The sequence below is a fragment of the Anolis sagrei genome, chromosome 3 (genome assembly GCF_037176765.1).
Source record: "Anolis sagrei isolate rAnoSag1 chromosome 3, rAnoSag1.mat, whole genome shotgun sequence".
In the NCBI taxonomy this organism is placed as follows: domain Eukaryota; kingdom Metazoa; phylum Chordata; class Lepidosauria; order Squamata; family Dactyloidae; genus Anolis; species Anolis sagrei.
Window position 1 is genome coordinate 82578219 of NC_090023.1, and position 18305 is coordinate 82596523.

Consider the following 18305-nt stretch of genomic DNA (forward strand, 5'->3'; position numbering starts at 1 on the left):
TCAGATATTTTTCTAAGCCAGAGAAAAACCTGGAAGTCCTAGTTTATTCCAGATTATCTTGAGGTGTTGTTTGGAGATCTTAGTCTAATCTGGAAAAAACTGGGTTTTGTGCTTGTGTGGAAAGGCTCTGAGACATACAGGAGAACCAGCAGAATCACTCCCTTTGTTCTGTGTTTTCTTTAATTAAACATCAACTGCAAGCTGAAATTAGGAACCAAAAACCAGATTGCTTAACTCTTTCCCCTCTTGACAGATATCCAACAATATATCTCACAACTGCTTATTTTCTTCCTGGTGGGCAAAAACTGATTGTGCAATAATTTTGAATTGACAAAAAAGGTGATAAATGACCTACCACCTCTTCCTTTGGTCATCTACTTGAGTATCAGCCTAGTTCTTACTCCATTCCACATTAGTTGTTTAGGCAGCAATCCTATGTAAAATTATTTGTTAGAAAGCCTTGAAAGAAACTCAGTAGGACTTGCTTCTGAGTAAACATATGTAGGATTTTGCTGTTAATTTCTTTGGAAGCTGCTGAAACAAGGTAGTTCCCTGTCAGCAGGAGCACAATTCTTTATAATCTGACTCCAACTGCTTTGCACTGCAGTTTCAGTCACCTTCAACCAAGAGAAGAGTTTATATGAAGTAAAGAATTGCTATCTGTAGCATACTATTTTCCAGTATGGAGATCTAAGATGAAACACAAAAATATCTAGTTTATTGATCCCACATATTTGGAATTTAAAAGAGACAGTGCTGATTATGTTCAACTATATTACAACATACATTGATTTTTAAAATGGTTTCAACATAGAATGATCATGCTTTTATCAACTGGTTGTAGTAAAATAATCAATTTAGTGGATTGGGAGGAGTATTCTGCCTTGGGTCTTTTGCGAAATGCATAAATATAAAACAAAACTGGAAGTGGCCTGCATCCCAGTTGCATGTTTTCTGAAGTCAAATAGTGCTGGTGTGGCGTGGGTTACTACAACATATTTATAAGTAAATTGCTGCACCTATGGAAAGATTGCAGGAAAGGCAATTTATGGATTTCAATGGAAAAAAGGAAATTCAAATAGTTTTGGATTTTTGGAAATCCAAAAGAGTTGGGACTGTAAAGACTATCTGGGAAGGCTCATGCAACTCAGGCCTGGACTTTGCCCAGTTCTGAATTATGTGATCAAAAAAGGTGTTGGAGCAAACATAAAAGGAACCGATCTGTATTTTGTTATATTGACATTGCCATGAAGACTGGCTATATGAATGTACATTCGGCTGATTGCTGATTCACGTGACCATTGTATCAGGCATTGTTAAATGACACATGATTATAGGGCATTGTATCAGGTTTTCTTAAACAAAATGCTTTTTCCATTGAATTGGGTAACTAACTACCACATACTGGCATATATAATCCTTTACAATAAGGGTACATCAAGACATTGCCTTTCATTTAATATCTAACATTTTGTGTTTTTTAACAATCTGTTTCATATATGTATAGCACTTATACACATCTGTATAAACTCTATAACATAACTTTTTACAATTAACAAGTTTTAAAACTAATTAGGGATAGAGTGATTTGGGTATTTAAGCAAAGTATAGTATAATTGGCAATATTTGGAGGTGTGTATGTTCAAAGTATTATCGCTATATGCTTCATAATATATGATATACATGCCTCCAAACATTGCTAGTTAATACGGTATCTGTTATAAGACCATAATGCACACACGCACACACATTCCATTTTATTCACACCAGGTTCCTTTTTTCATGCTCCTCTTTCCTTTATTGGTTCACTTTTAATTGTGTTTTTTCTCTGTCAGAAGTCTCATTTTTATCCCTTTCTTTTCTTCATATCTCTCAGCTAGCAGAATCCATTATGACCTCTGATTTCCAGCGGGTAAGCTGCTGTCAATGTGACCCCATTAGTTGACTTTCACCATATGCTCACAAATAGTGTGAAACATACCCTTTCGCTTTCTAGTATCCTCCTACTCCCTGTGTTTGACTAGATAGTGCTGAAGGTGACTTCAGGGTTTAATCAATCTGATACCACTGACAATCATACAAAATGCTTAAAAGAGATAAAGTGCATAAGTATGTGGAAATACATGGGAGAAATACAGTAGATTCCTAAGAATATTATTAGTATGATAGAATATAAAAGAGATCAAACTTGTGTATGTGGACACCAAAAGTTTAACTTGCTAGAAAGATTGTTGACCAAGAACCATCGTTCTACATTTGCTATAGTTAAACTTGGACTTTACAAAAGTTCAAGAACCAACATTTTCAAAAGTGAATGATATATTTATTTTCTTGGTACTAGAAATCCTTCTTTTTCTTTCATGTGGCCTTCATAGAACACCTCTAGATTTTTAAATATATATTTTTAGATAAAATTCACAATTTGTATTATGAAGTTCAAGGAGAATAGCACTGAACTCCTTGCTTGATCAGATAAATTCCCTGAGTGACCTTTGACAAATTACTCTACTGTATTTCATTCCTAGCGAATAAAACAGTAAACTTCCTCTGAATAAATCAAACGAAGAAAGCATGGCAAATAACATTAGTTATACACCCAGACATCAGGTTCCCAACATAAGTGTTGTTTGGAGCTTTTCTACCAAGTGCTAATTGCACACAGACATGTGCCTTTCATCTCAAGAACAGAGAAGCATCCCGAGCTCTAAAGATCACCTGGGAAGGAATCCCACTGGAGCATTGCAGCGCACCCAAATACCTCAGAGTCACTCTGGATCGTGCTCTTACCTACAAGAAGCATTGCCTGAACATCAAGCAAAAAGTGGGTGCCAGAAACAATATCATACGAAAGCTGACTGGCACAACCTGGGGATCACAACCAGATACAGTGAAGACATCTGCCCTTGCGCTGTGCTACTCCGCTGCTGAGTATGCATGCCCAGTGTGGAACACATCTCACCACACTAAAACAGTGGATGTGGCTCTTAATGAGACATGCCGCATTATCACGGGATGTCTGCTCCCTACACCACTGGAGAAATGACACTGTCTAGCCGGTATCGCACCACCTGACATCCGCCGGAAAGTAGCAGCCAATAGTGAAAGGACCAAGGCAGAGACATCTCCAGCTCATCCCCTGTTTGGGTATCAGCCAGCACATCAACGACTTAAATCTAGAAATAGTTTTCTAAAATCTACAGAGACACTCGCTGGAACACCTCAGCAAGCGAGAGTTCAAAAGTGGCAGGCTCAAGCCCAGAACCTCAACCAATGGCTGATACCAAATGAGAGACTCCCCCCTGGGCACACAGAGGACTGGGCGACTTGGAAGGCGCTGAACAGACTGCGCTCTGGCACCACGAGATGCAGAGCCAACCTTCAGAAATGGGGCTACAAAGTGGAATCCACGACATGCGAGTGGGGAGAAGAGCAAACTACAGACCACCTGCTGCAATGCACCCTGAGCCCCGCCACATGCAACATGGAGAACCTTCTTGCAGCAACACCAGAGGCACTCCAAGTGGCCAGATACTGGTCAAAGGACATTTAATCAACTACCAAACTCACACATTTTGTATTCTCTCTGTTTGTTTGCTTTGTTCTGTTAGAAATGTAATATATTTGACTGGCTGCCCTGACACGAGAAATAAATACCAAGTGCTTCAGAAAGGTCCCCAGTTTCGCTTACCCTTCCCCTTACTAATGTGGAGAAGAGGTTAGAGGAGTGAAAAATTGTTGGCTGGAACTTAAAGGAGCCTTAGAAGCATGGAAATTTCCATCCAGTAATAACAAGAAACCTAGGATTTTTTGACTGAAAGTGCCAGTGATATCAGATAATTTGAAGCTTTTTTCCTAGTTAGAAGGTATTGGGGCCTTTGGATGAGTGGGACTGAGGCTCAAAACATTTGTTGGCAAGATCTAAACTCTTGGTGCATTCAATTAGGATTGGGAGACAGAGAGCTTTTTTAAATCCAACCTAAAAGGAAAGGAATTCCACATGTTTTGGGAATTGCCTTTATATTTCTCCCTCGAGTAAAAGAAAAGAACCTTACTTTATTTTATTTTCTACTTACCAATAATATTGAAAGATATGATGACATCTGGCCTTCCCCTCATATATACCCTACCCATCCTCTGATTTTACTCATTTTAACTGATCTACCAATCTAGTAATTTCCTTATTGTTGTTTTCTGCTGTTTTTAGTAGGAAATTCCCTTCTTCTTCTTTTTAAAGTAGAAAAACTTTATCTTGCTAATACATTGTGAACATATCTGTTTTTAGTTTTTCTGCTACCATTTCAATCATTTTATGATTATTTTATATTATGTTCTATATTGTCTGACAGTTTATTTCTAGATTATCTATGTTAGAGTCTAGGTTCTGGTTCGTGGTCAGACAAAATGATCTAGGTAGCTGGGCTTGTTTGGCTGATTCCTTTGGACTCTAATCTGTGGAACCAACTTCAGGAGGAGCAAAAGTGGATTTTAATTGTATGTACAGTTTAATACATATTTATTTATTTGGCACCAACAATGTGTTTGGTGCCTTACAAAAGTGGGCTGTATTATATAATATAAATAAATAGTTTGTGTTTCTATTTACACGCTTACCCACACAGTAAGGAAGAAGGAATAATAAAATGTAAACCTAACCAATACAGTTATAAAACAAATTATCCAGATAAAATACAAAGAATTCAAAATAATATAAACCAAAGTGATTAATACATATTTTGCTACATGTGTTTTATTTGTAATTCTTTCTGTTTTGTTAGTCACAGTGTCCCAGCTTTGGAGAAAAGCAGACTATAAATAGTGGACGGTGAGGAGATGGAGGGGTCTCAATTGGGTATTCCCTGAAGTGGTCCAGGAGCAAGCCAAGTTATTATTGCCATCTGAAAGAGACTGCCTATTGACTCAGCTATGAGCATGTAACCTCAGTTAATAATTGGCTGCAGCTCTTTGCACCAACAATTTTTACAAGCAAATGAACATGGATTTTTCTCTGTAGCTTTGAAGGGAAAGGTTGTTGGGTAGGTCAGTTCACCCGCTCAGTAGTCTCTTCTTTCTGAACTACAGAGGCTCCCATCTTCCTACCCTCCTCTCCCCTTTGCAGAGAGGGTTTTTTTCACCGCATAATAGTAGCCCCCTCTTTTTCCCCCGTAAAAGAGAGGGAACACAACTATTATGCTGTGGCATGCGGTATCTCCATGAACTTTGAGAACTACCAGTGAAATGTGTGCCAGATTTAACCTCCATCCTAGTTTAGACATGTTGAGGCAGCCTGTTGAAAAATCCTTAGGCTTTGTGAGAGTTCTTGACTCCAGCATAACAATGAGACAAGACATGCCTTACTTTTACATGAACATTATTGTAATTGGAGCAAAAATGTCTGCACAAAACCATACGCAAATCTGTTTGTGAATCAAAGTGCCTCTGCATGCGTGCGTGCATACACACAGAGAGTAGCACTGAGGGATGGTTAAAAAAGAGGAAATAACCAATATGATTTTTTTTAATTTTGGAAGTAAATTCATCAAGGCAGAAACTGTTCTATGCTAGTGACACAATTTGTGCTATTTATGCAGTTTTAAAACACACACACACCAGTTTCTTGAATGTAAAGATTCTAATTACTTGCAGAAAGTATTGAACATCTCTCACAGGCATGAAGGGAAAGAGTTTGTGAATGTATTTAAATATATAAAACTTCTGAACTGAAGCACAGGAAATTGCTGTGTGATGGTGGTATGAACTTCTTTGTTTTTTCTTTTTTCATGACTAGTATCAAAGTAGAAGATCCTATTAAGTATCAATTTTGTTGAGACATTTCAATACATGTACTGTTAATAGCAAATAGACATACCATATATACTCGAGTATAAGCCGACCCGAATATAAGCCGAGGCACCTAATTTTACCACAAAAAACTGGGGAAAGGGATTGACTCGAATATAAGCCGAGGGTGGGAAATGCAGCTGCTACTGGTAAATTTCAAAATAATAATAGATACCAATAAAATTATATTAATTTAGGCATCAATAGGTTAAATATTTTTGAATATTTACATAAAAGCGTTATTCAAGATAAGACTGTCCAACTCTGGTTAAACCATTATTCTAACCTTCTTCAATGTAAATATGCTTACATGTCCTCCAATAATAATAAATAGAGTAAAATAATAATAATAATAATAATAATAATAATAGAGTAAAATAATAAATGTAACAACAGAAATAATAAATAGAGTAAAATAATAAATGTAATAATATTAACAACAACAACAAAGTAAAATAATAAATAACATTGACTCGAGGATAAGCTGGGGGAGATTTTTTTCAGCCTAAAAAAAGAACTGAAAAACTAGGCTTATACTCGAGTATATACAGTATCTAAGTTTGTGGGGTATTAAAAATGAAATTGTGACATGTTAGCTGGTTGGTTCACAATTATTTGCACAAAGATAGGATTTTTCTTAGTCTATTTAGTATATTACTACAATCACAGTCTTCTCGTCATTGCAAAAGAATCCCATAAGATTCTTCCTGCTCAATGAAATCTCATATTTCCACTGCACTAACCCCCATTTTACTTCTAAAAGTGAACTTTTCACTGAAGTGATGCTTTGGATGCACATCCCATAAAAACCACCTGCAGGCTGCCTGGATGTCATACTAAAATAATTTGTCTGCTTCGTTGCATGACTTCCAAATAGCCTATTCTCTTATGTTTCGGACCATCTCAAAAATAACACAACCACTGATCAGTTTCAGCTAGTAAACTTGTAAGGCCTAAATATATTGATATGTGTAGATAAAACTGCAAAACAGGTTCTTTAAAAAAGCAACATTTGTTTTCTTATAGGAATTTGAAGTAAGAAAAAGAGTGCTTCCTGTTGTTATTTTTGTTCTGATTGAAGTATATTCATTATAGCTAGAAAACTAATTGGTACGTGCCCCCTCCTTGTTTGTTAAAGGATATAGTTTCTATTTATAATGATTTCCTGGTGGGAGAATTGTGAGTGAAACTGCACTAATCAGACTGAACTATGTAGTGAGTGAAAAAAAAAAGCTCCTTATTTTAAAAAAGAAAAAAAACCTCAATGACTTGAAATAAAAAACACACTATCTTTTCTAAATATTTTTGCAAACTTTTTCAGGTTTTATAAAATTATTTCTCTTCAACATATATGTCTCAGCACAAAGAAAACTATACAAATGCAAATGATGTGCCAGTAGAATTATTTAGCCTATCATTTCTTTATGCAAATACCATTTAGTAAGTGTGAGCCATTTAGGAAGTATGAGTCAAACATTTTTTGGATGTAGATACAGATAATATGCTAGATTTATGTAATCAGCCAATACCAATAGCTACCAATATTTCTGTGGCCATTTTCAACTCCTGTAAGATATGTGTATGTTTTATTTTGAAGGATCACATGTTCATTTGACAATTATGTTTGTATTTTAGGTTAGCACATCTAAATTGATATAAAACCCTTGTTTGATCATTGCAAATCTACTTCACACTGAATTTTCTTACATATTTCTTCCTTATTCACATTCAGTTGCTGACTTCAGCAATTTGTTCCATATCTCTACCTCAATTTTATGTAAAAATCTATAAAAGTTAGGAACCTGAAAATTGGATTTCTCTTGAATAGTCACTACCCACAGGTATGGAAAATGTCTTAAAAGTCAGTGGTATTAGTTTTACATTTTTAAAAAAAATCAAAGCCTGCTTGCTGTTGGATCATGTCATTTCATGGTTTTGTCACTTCCATCATCTGGTTAATGTAAGGGTCAAGGCTCATGAAAGAAAAAAAATGAAACAAAAAGATGAAAATATATTCCTTCAAAAATAGGGTTTGGGTTTGGATATAAAGTTGGTTAGAACATCCCAATAATCCCTATGTTTATATTAGAAATTATTTGAATGAAGTCTTTCATTGCCATAATGTCTCAAATTCTGTATTTCTTTTTTTTTCTTTGTAATTAAACATGGGGCCCTACTTGAATTTCTCAATGCATATCCATAAAAGCCATCAACTGTTCTCTTCACATCTCTTGTCAGTAGAACACATTAATGCTATATTGACAAAAATTGTGGTTTTACTAGTAACACTTTTCAGTCTGTGATTAGCAGAATAGCTGAAGATGATCTTATGGAAAATCTTATCTAGTTAGATAGAACTTGTTAAAGCTTAGCTTTAATAATATCACGTTTGCCTATATTTATGGTTCTTGAACAATTGATAATAATTAGTTCTTTCTTACCAAGAGGCTTGTTTAAAAGCAATGCTTTTTTTAAAAAAAAATCCTCGGAATGCAACTGGCAGTGGAATGACTTCACAGACAATATGGTAGTGGCATTTTTGTATGATCTGATGTAGCAATCTCTGCAACCTCTCTCACAGAAGTAAACAACATTGAAATCCTATCTGTGGAACTCGATAGCTGTAGTGTATCATCACTCTATAAACCACCTGGGGTTGATTTCTATTTTACGCCCCCAACCAATTGCCGCAATCATCAAGCCCATTTTATTGTGGAAGATTTCAATAGCCATAGCTGTGTTTAGGGCTATGATGAAGATGATAGGAATGGTGAAGCAGTTCTAATGTGGGCCAACAATAGTCAAATGAGCCTCCTCCATGGCAGTAAATTACCACCATCATTTAATAGTGACTGATGGAAGTGTGGTTATAACCCTGATCTGATTTTTGTAAATGATACCATAGTCCACCAATGCGTTAAAAGGGTATTAAACCCAATGCTTAATACTCAACACAGACCAATATGCTGCCAAGCATATGCAGCTGTAAAACCAAAAAGTGCCCCTTTCCGCAGAAGATATAATTTAAATAAAGCTAACTGGACAAAGTTTACAGATAACTTGGAAGCAGCTACTTCTGATATAGAACCATCTATAGAAGGCTATGACTGTTTGTAAAAGCTGTGAAAAGATCCTCAAGGCTCTCAATCCCTACAGGCTGTCACATAAGCTACCTACCAGGCCTAAATGAAGAATCGTGAAAGCAGCTACAGGAATATCTCAGACTATTTCAAGAAAATCCATACAGCAATGAGACTACAGCAGCAGGACAAAAATTATCTACAGCCATAGCTAATGCTAAGAAAGACCACTGGATAGAACTGCTTGAGAATCTTGATATGTCTAAGAGTAGCCGAAGAGCCTGACAATGGCTGAGAGGCTTGGATAGTGACCCTCAGGTTTCAGACCAGGGAAAAACTGTATAGCCCAAATTCTTAATCTGAATGAGTACATAGAGGAAGTATATGAGAAAGGTTGCGTTACTGGAACAGTTTTTTTGTCGACTTTACGGCACCCTATAAACATAGGAAAATGCTGCAGAAAGTCTACCATATTACCTGGGACTATGATTTTACAAAAAGTGTCCAGACCCTCTTAGAAAACCATAGTTTTTATGTGGAGTTTCGAGGCAGGAAAAGTAGATGGAGGAAGCAAAAGAATGGTTTACCCCAAGGCAGCGTTCTTGCACCAACCTTGTTTAACAGCCACAACCATGATTCACAAAGAATTTTATATATGCTGATGACCTTGGCTTAACAACACAAGCAAAAACTTTGAAACATTTGAAATCCAACTTACTAATACTTTGAAAGATCTCTCCAGCTACTGCAAAGATAACCACCTGAAGCCTAACCCTGCCAATACACAAGTGTGTGCTTTCCATCTACGGAACCATGAAGCCAACAGGAAATTGAAAGTTACCTGGGAAGGTCAAGAGCTTGAACATTGTTTCCATCCTAAATATCTCAGTGTCACCTTTGATTGAACACTAACATATAGGAAACACTTCATTAACATCAAGCACAAAGTAGCTGCATGCAGTAACATCCTGCAGAAGCTTACTGGCAGCTAATGGGGTACAGACTCAAAATTAATAAGAACATCAGCCCTGGCCTTGTCTTACTCAGCTGTATGCCTTCCCTGTTTATCTGCCCACACAAAGCAGGTGAACATAGCATTAAACGAAACATGCAGAATAATCACATAATGTCTTAAACTTATACCTGTTGATAAACTCTTCAAGCTAGTTGGCATTGCCCCCACCCCCACCCCCTGATGTGTAAATGTGAGAAAAATAAGGTTGAACCTGGACAGTTAAACCAAGAAATCCCAAATGGATGACCCCCCATGAGGGTCTTCCTCCAGGGGCAAACCAAGAATGTGCAACTTGGAAGTCCCTGAATACACTCAGAAGTGGAGTGGGCAGATCAAAAGACAACCTGGCAAAATGGCACTACCTAAAAGAATCTCCCACCTTGTGTAATTGTGGAGCAGAACAGACAAATCCACATCTGTATGCTTGTCCACTATTCCCTGCCTCATGTAAAGAATTGTTGGAGGCTACAATGTTATTGCTGTTGCCCATTTTTGGTCAAAAGATATTTAGCTGCTTGTGCTCCTTCTATTTTTATCTGTTTTATCCTGATTTATGCAACGCTTTTGATACGAAATAAATAAACCAAGAGGCTGATTTTGTTTTCATGTTGTTCTAGACTGCTGTCTATTTCCATTTTCAGAATTAATTAGTTTTCTATTGCACTTAAAGCCTGACAAGGTTGATCTTTCAAGTAGTTGGCTGGCTTGTTAATGTCCTTGGTGCAGGGCCATAGTTCAGTCTTCTTTCTTTTTGTGCCACTGTCTTCATTCCATAACATTTTGCATAAAAAGAGATGTCTTTATTTTGTTTGTTTGTTTGCAAAAGCTGCTGAAAGATATATTGTAAGTATGAGTATGTAACATCAATTCAACAAATTAAATTAATGAAATTTCATTGTGCTTTTTATTAATTTAACTCAATATATTATATAACTTATTCTTCTTGTCTATGAGAAAAATAAAAAAAATCAAATTGCTTACACAGGTATGAACATGTAATTTTTTTCTTATTTTTCTTTTCCTCAAGAAAGGCACAAAGATGTCCATAATGGAAGATACCAACCTTTTCATTAGTTCAAGAAGTCTGGTGATGCATAGATCAACTGGCACTTATAAATATATTTTTCTACTTTTAGGCAACAATACAGGACTTGGAACAAAGGCGCCCACAATTGGAGGAGCTAATAACAGCAGCACAGAATCTGAAAAATAAAACCAGCAATCAAGAGGCTCGAACAGTCATTACTGATCGGAGTAAGTAGTTAATATTATAATGATACCAAAATCTATCTAAAAGATGAGCAAGCAAAAGGTTTTTGGCATAGTGATATTGCCCTGAGTCCTCTTGCCTACATTGTCAAATATATCCTCCTCTCTCAAAAACATCCCCTGAGTAGGGAACCCTTAGGAAGGGCTTGGCCTTTGGCATGTGAAAGTGAGAAGCATAAGCAAAACTGAATTTTTGCAAGCTGTTCCATCAAGCTTTTCATAAAGGAGCAGCAAAATCAAGTTTCTTGTGGCATGTTTACAATTAATATTGTTCAAATCAACTTATTATAAAGTATTGTCACCATCACACTGTCTGAAGCTAGTTTTCGATTAGACAAAATCCATTTTTCTTTTTTGTATAAATTTTGTTAGCATTTCAAGTATCAAAATAGCTTTAAAATGCATGGAACCTAAAATGAAATATGAAAGAAAGACCTCTCCACACTTTGCAAGCACCTAGAAAAATTGCAAGACTGATATTGCTCTAGCTGTGTGAATTCTAGCCTAAGGTACACAATGTCAAAATAGTCACATACATGGAGATAACACACACAATACTGACATATCCTCTGACTGTGATGTATCACCAGAGCTCCAAGTATCATTGCAATCACACAATTAAAATATAGTAGGCTCTCTGTTTTTGCAGAAGTCGGGGAGCAGGACCTCCCACAAAATTGGAAAAATGATATCTCTAGTTCTCTCTCCCCACCACTATTTTAAATACAAAAAGTACCTCTACTGGTGTGATCACTGGGACCGGTTGCATGTGTGTTCCCTTGCTCACTTGTTCACTTAGTTAGGTGGGGATGGTATAACGGAGTGGACGGAGAGGGAAAGGGAGCACCCACCCCATATCCATCCCCTCTCTCATCTGCATGAGTAAGCAAGAGCTTGACTACATGTGGCCAAGCCCAGCCAGCCCATCAGTTTGATTTCCTCCTGGTGTCTCAGTTGAAAATGGTGTGAGAAGTGGAAGCAACAGCAAATACAGCAGCCCCTTTGTATCCACTGGAGTTGGATCCTGGCATCCCTGTGGATACAAAAAACTCAACTTATATTATGTACAATAGTGTAGTAAAATGTCTCTTCTATAAGATGGCAAAAGATGGTAAAATCAAGGTTTTTCTTTAGGAGTCTTTTGTACCATGGAGGTCCAACTATTCAGTTTCAGTGAATACCATAATAAAAACACAAAATGATTAACCTACAAATGTGGACATCCAACTATAATATTAATTAACTATGTTGTTGTGTAGTTTTCAAAAATCTCATGCATGTATTGCCTTTCTTACAAAGAGAAGAAAAGCTTGAATGAATCTCTGTGAAGATGAGATATCAAACTGGATGGTCAGTCTGATGTTTTGTCCTCTATATTGCTGCAGTAGGGGGTCCAGTCATGTAGATAGTTTTTTCAATTAATGAACGAGGTCATTAGGTACAGGATATAGTTAGCTGCACATAAACAGTTGTTTAGGGGAGGATCTGAGGGAAAATATGGAAGCCACAAAACAGCCCTTAGGTCCTTGAGCTTGTCATCCTTGTCTACAGTTTGGTCTTGACTTGGGGCCCTTCTGGGCTGGTCCTATATATCAGGATCTGATCCCAAGTTTTCAGTTTATGCCAGATTATCTGGCAGTGTGGACTCATATAATCCAGTTTAAAGCAGAAAACTATTAATCGAGAGAGGCCCTATATCCTGGGATATAGGGCCTCTCTCGATGGGCCCTTGGTCTCAACAATGATATGGTGGTCCTAAATGATCCAGAGAAGAATAAAGGAATTGCCCATGTGTTGATGCTAAAAAATTTGAATTCTGTTAATTAAACTCCAAATTCCTATTTAGGCTTAACTAGACACAGATTAGCATGCACATATTTGTTTTCTCTTTTGCTTCAAATTCCCCCTTTTAAACTAAATATTTATCTCAATTAGTGTGTGGAAAGTCCACCCTCCTTAATCCAGCTTGGTTCATTCATATAACCAAATTATGAATATGATTATTTGATTATCTGGCTTTGGATCTATGCACAATAGTTGTCTAATATTTACATATGTTGTTTAATGTTGTTTTAAATTGTAATTTAATCGATTTTAATTGCTGTTGTTTGGGCATGCCAATTATGTAAGTCACCTTGAGTCCCCCCGGGGTGAGAAAGGTGGGATATAAATGTCATAAATAAATAAATATATGAGTCTCTGAGGGAAATTTGATCATTTCCCTTGAATACAGTGACTAGGAGAGATCAATTTGATTGAAGCTGTGGTAGCTATGGTAGAAAGGAGGATGTGGCCAATTCCTTTTCTGCGACCTATTTTCCCTCCGTATCTATTTTACCTTTCATGGGATGATGCAGATACTTTCATGGAGTTCTACAGGAGAGGTTCAGGAGGCGTTTAAAAAGACCATACAAAAGTATTATCACGTGTTCTGATCAGTTTCACAGCCCTATGGACTCCATTTAATTTTTTAAGTGATCAAGGACATGAATCATGCTTGTTTCTAGTAATATGTTATTTCTGTGCAGTGAAGCTACTAGAAGTTGAAAATACAAAATAATAATAATAATAATGATAATGATGATGATGATGATGATGATGATAATGTAACAAGCACAGTGACCAGACATTGGGTTACTTGGATTATGTTGCTGGTTCACTTACAATTATTATAGTATCATAAAGAAAGACATTGTTTTCAGAAGCAGTTAATGACTGTATTTTGTTTATAATTGAAAATCCATACTGCTGTGACTCTCCGTCTCTTACATTTAATGAAATATTCTCTGAGTATTTGATCTTTGGAAGCCTTGGCTGATGAAAGTTCTACTAGGGTGAGCTATTTTATCTTTGTCATGCATTAATTTCCAAACAGCAGTCACAAGAGTAATTTATCTGCTTTGGAAGCTTAATGAAATCATATGCTAACTATGTGAGTATGACATTTTAAAGGGAAAAGCTACTATATTTATCTAAATGATGCTATAATTTAGATGTGTGGGTTATTTTTCTTAATAGTACCAAAGGTTGCCACTGGAACTATTTATTAAATGGGAATCAGGCCACCAAGTGAAGTGTGCATCCATAATTCATTAGTACTGTATTCCCTGTATGAAAACTGTTATTCTGAGTTTCACTGTTCTGATACGTTACAATAAATCTTAACAAGCTGGTAAGATTTTACTTTCTTTAAAGTATGTCCATGCTTTCCCTTAAACTATTGTCCATGCTTTCTAAAAACAGAGTATTTGTTCTTTGCTTTATTACTTTTTATAAAGAGTGATTTAATAACTTCTTGCTGATTTTGCCTTATGTAAGATTTTTGCTAAATACCTAAATTACAATCTATTGTTAGTCTCAATCTGCTTCTATAACACATTCATTTGGGAGAAAATAGCAAGTTCTTCTAGGCAGCTTCATCTTTATATAGTACTCTTTCCGAGCCAGTTCAGAATTCTTCTGTGCTAATAATTAATGTCATTGATATTAGGAACGGGTTTTATGTTTGCACACGCTAATGTCTTTACTGCATAGTGTTATTTTTTTACCACCCACCACTCTTGATACCATGCTTTGACAATAAAAATGCAATTGACACTCAAGCAGCTATCCTAAATGGTTAGAACCTGTGTACATAGAGGAAATGCTATCTAGTGAGGCTAAGCTCACTTCCAGTTTGGCAATGGAGTGAAATTTGGATGATGGATATAAAGCGAATAGTTCACATACATTTCCTGCTACTAGTTCACAAACCAATTGATTCCAATTAGAGAGAGAGAGAAAGAGAGAGAGAGAGAGAGATTCCAGCTAAACTGGAATTTCTTTTGTGTAAGTCTGTTTGATCATGGGTAAACGGTCTCTAAAGGTGGTTCCAGACAGGCAAAAGATCCGATAGCAACTGGAATTTTGGATCCCAGTTCTTCTTGGGATGGAGGCCACACTGCTGGCCTAAACCCCAGAGTTTTGCAGAGGTTTGTCCAGATACTCACCCCTGCTAATCTGAGATAAGCAGGGGTGGGCATCATAGGCATTGCCAGCCTCCCCCTCCCTTCCCTCATTTCCCCCTGCACTTACTAGGAGAAGACTCCAACAAGACCTGAAGCCTTTCTCCCTCACTGGGTAAGAGAACAGGATTTCAGCTCCAAGGCCCCCCTGTTGGATCTCCCAGGGAGGAGGGAGAGAGGCAAAGCCTTCAGACCTACTTCTGGTGAAGTCTCCGGTAAGTTGAGGGGGAGGGGGGGAAGGAGCCAAGGAGGGAGTAAGAGAGAGGAGGGAAGGAAGGAAAACATGTGGGTTTTTTTGAAATGCAGAGACACACACACATACACACATGAAGATGCAGTTCTTTTGGCCAGAAATGAGATAAAAGAGGAACTTTTTATTCTGAGGTTTCCCTCCTTCGTAGCTCTTCCTCACGTGTTTTCAGGGAACATTGTTCGGCCACCCTCTAGCTTTAACTAGGAGCTTCTGGGATAAAGGTACTGTCTGGCTCTGAAGGTGATGGACTCCGCTTCTTTTGATATGTTTAGAAACCAGTTGGATTGTCATCTTTTGAGAGTGCATTAGTTGAATATTAGGAGGACAGTGGACTAGATTGCCCTTTTGGCCCCTTTCCAACTCTTAAGATTATGTGATGCTATGATTCAGAGATATCTTCTTAATGCTTCAGGGTGACAGCAGGGTAATTGAAATCCTTATAGCCACATTTGTTTGAAAGCAAGATGTCCGATAATAGCCATTGCCATTTGCACATGTTGGGGGAAGGGAGCAGAAGAAACTAACAACACAAATAAAGAAGGTTGCCAAAATTATTTTAAAAACTTTCCTGAACATTGAAAAATCCTAAGAGTATTTTTATTGTCTTTCAAGATTCAAACCCTAATATCCCAGGTCCTTGTCCAAATGTAAAACCACTACACCTTGTTGGCTTTTCTCTTTATTATATACACTTTATGGCAGTGTTTCTCAACCTGGGGGTTGGGACACCTGGGGGGGGGTCATGAGGAGGGTTGTCAGAGGGATTGCCAAAGACCATCAGAAAACACAATATTTTCTGTTGGTCATGAGGGTTCTATGTGGGAAGATTAGCCCAATTCTATCATTGGTGGGCTTCAGAATCCTCTTTGATTGTAGGTGAACTATAAATCCCAGCAATGACAACTCTAAAATATCAATGTCTCTTTTCCCCAAACTCCACCAGTCACATTTGGGCATATTGAGTATCCATGCCAAGTTTGGTCCAGATCTATCATTGTTTGAGTCCACAGTGCTCTCTGGATGAACTACAACTCCAAAACTCAAGGTCAATGCCCATGAAATTTCCAGTATTTTCTGTTGCTCATGGGAGTTCTCCATGCCAAGTATGGTTCAGTTCCATCATTGGTGGAGTTCAGAATGCTCTTTGATTGTAGGTTAACTATAAATCCCAGCAACTACAACTCCCAAATGACAATCCCCCACCCCCACCCCCACCAGTATTCAAACTTGGGTGTATTGGGTATTTGTGCCAAATTTGGTCCAGTGAATGAAAATACATCCTGCATATCAGATATTTGCATTACGATTCATAACAGTAGCAAAAGTTATAAGGTTGCAACAAAAATAGTTTTATGGTTGGGGGGTCACCACAAAATGGATAACTGTATTAAGGGGTCATGGCATTATAATGATTGAGAACTACTGCTTTAAGGGAATGAAAATATCAGACTTGGTCATGCTGACACATGTCTGAACTATATCTGGATTGTATGATGATAAGGCATTCCACAGAAAACATTTTTAAAATCTTTAGAAACTTCACTTGGCCATGAATACTACAGCAAGAATGCTTACACTCAATAAATCAAAGTGATAGTAATTGACTTTAAAGACCTAAAAGTTCAATCCTTAAGGACTGCTTCTTTTTATATCAGCTTGTCTGTGCACCAGAGGTTGAAAAAACCTGTTAATCTATTAAATATTAATTTGTCAGGTTTTTCACTTATGGCTTAACTCCATAGATTTCCCTTTTACATTGGAGTTCATCCTGCAGTTTAACAAACTGATTACTTGGGGTCATTAGAATTCATTAGAACTCTAATGGCACTCTCTCTGCCAGATTCAGTAACATGGGAAAAGAAGAAGGATTATTACTAGCAACTGTAAGCCTTGGTTCTGTGCTGGCTGGCTTGTTGTTCTAATAGAACAAGAAAATTGTGGATGAATGACTTGTGAGTGGTGGGCAATCTGTTCAGTGAGCAAGAAAGTGAGTTGCAGTGAAGTCCATTTTATACATTTAGTATGTTGATTGCTCAAACAGTAATGGGCACTTTGGTGGTTAGGTGAAGAACTTCATCATTCCAACCTTGCTCCTTCTGTCTTGATTTCTCACTATATCTCACTACCCACCACATCCCCATTACACTTTTGATCAATTCCTTGGTTTGGTTGGCCATGTGCTTTGAGAGATTCAGAATGGTTGGAGTTGTGTAAAGGATGCATATTGGCAGAGGGCGGATAGAAAATAGATTGCTGTGCAAACAGATCATAGACAAAACATATCTTGAAATATTTTAACATGAGGCCCTATGCTTTAGGACATCCTTTCCCAACCCTACATTACAGACATGTTGGATTCACTCTGCATCCAAGGAACGTTTTTTAATCCTTCTAAAAGAAAAACTGAGCTCCAGGAAGCAAATTTGAAACAATTAAAAGAGCACACTGAGGAAACCCACATGGGTCAACAATGGCAACCTTCATTTTCAAATTCCATTGTCTGTTCAGTGAACGGACACTTTTAGTAACAACTTAATAAACAATATGTATCATGCATTTTTAGTTATTAGTATAGAGAGTAAGATCTGATGGAGAATCTGGCCCACATATTCTTCTTTGGTAGAAGGACACACTGCTGGGAATAAAAGAAAGTATTTCTTCAGGGCCACATTGAAATTGTGAATTGTTTTTCATGGGAGACTCAATTGGTTCCATCCCTTATGAGTTTTCATCATATGCCTGAGTATTTATGTTTCACTAGGTGTTTGTTTTATCAGATAGATAATTTTTTATCCAATGCTTTTTTTTCTACAGCTTGTTAGTATTTATACTCTACTGTTTATACT

The 18305-nt window shown here is 37.1% G+C and overlaps 1 protein-coding gene and 1 long non-coding RNA gene across 17 annotated transcripts in view; one reads left to right on the forward strand and one right to left on the reverse strand.

Annotated features, from left to right (window-relative positions):
- Positions 1-18305, forward strand: part of DMD (dystrophin) — a 1568405-nt gene that overhangs the window by 1183955 nt on the left and 366145 nt on the right. For 10 of the 15 annotated variants that reach the window (XM_067466757.1, XM_067466754.1, XM_067466761.1 and 7 more), the window contains 2 exons: positions 1877-1912; positions 11070-11187. In XM_067466757.1, coding sequence (XP_067322858.1) covers positions 1877-1912; positions 11070-11187 — 154 coding nt within the window. The remainder of the gene's footprint in view (positions 1-1876; positions 1913-11069; positions 11188-18305) is intronic. The other 5 variants (XM_060770144.2, XM_067466751.1, XM_067466756.1 and 2 more) reach the window with 1 other exon arrangement.
- The window catches only part of LOC132771755 (uncharacterized), a 100313-nt gene that overhangs the window by 40279 nt on the left and 41729 nt on the right, over positions 1-18305 (reverse strand). Inside the window, exon 1 of one of the 2 annotated variants that reach the window (XR_009631112.2) lies at positions 10997-11181. The exons of the other annotated variant lie outside the window; for it this stretch is intronic. This is a non-coding gene — a long non-coding RNA (uncharacterized lncRNA). Of the gene's footprint in view, positions 1-10996; positions 11182-18305 lie in introns of those variants that run through there. 2 annotated transcript variants of the gene reach the window in all.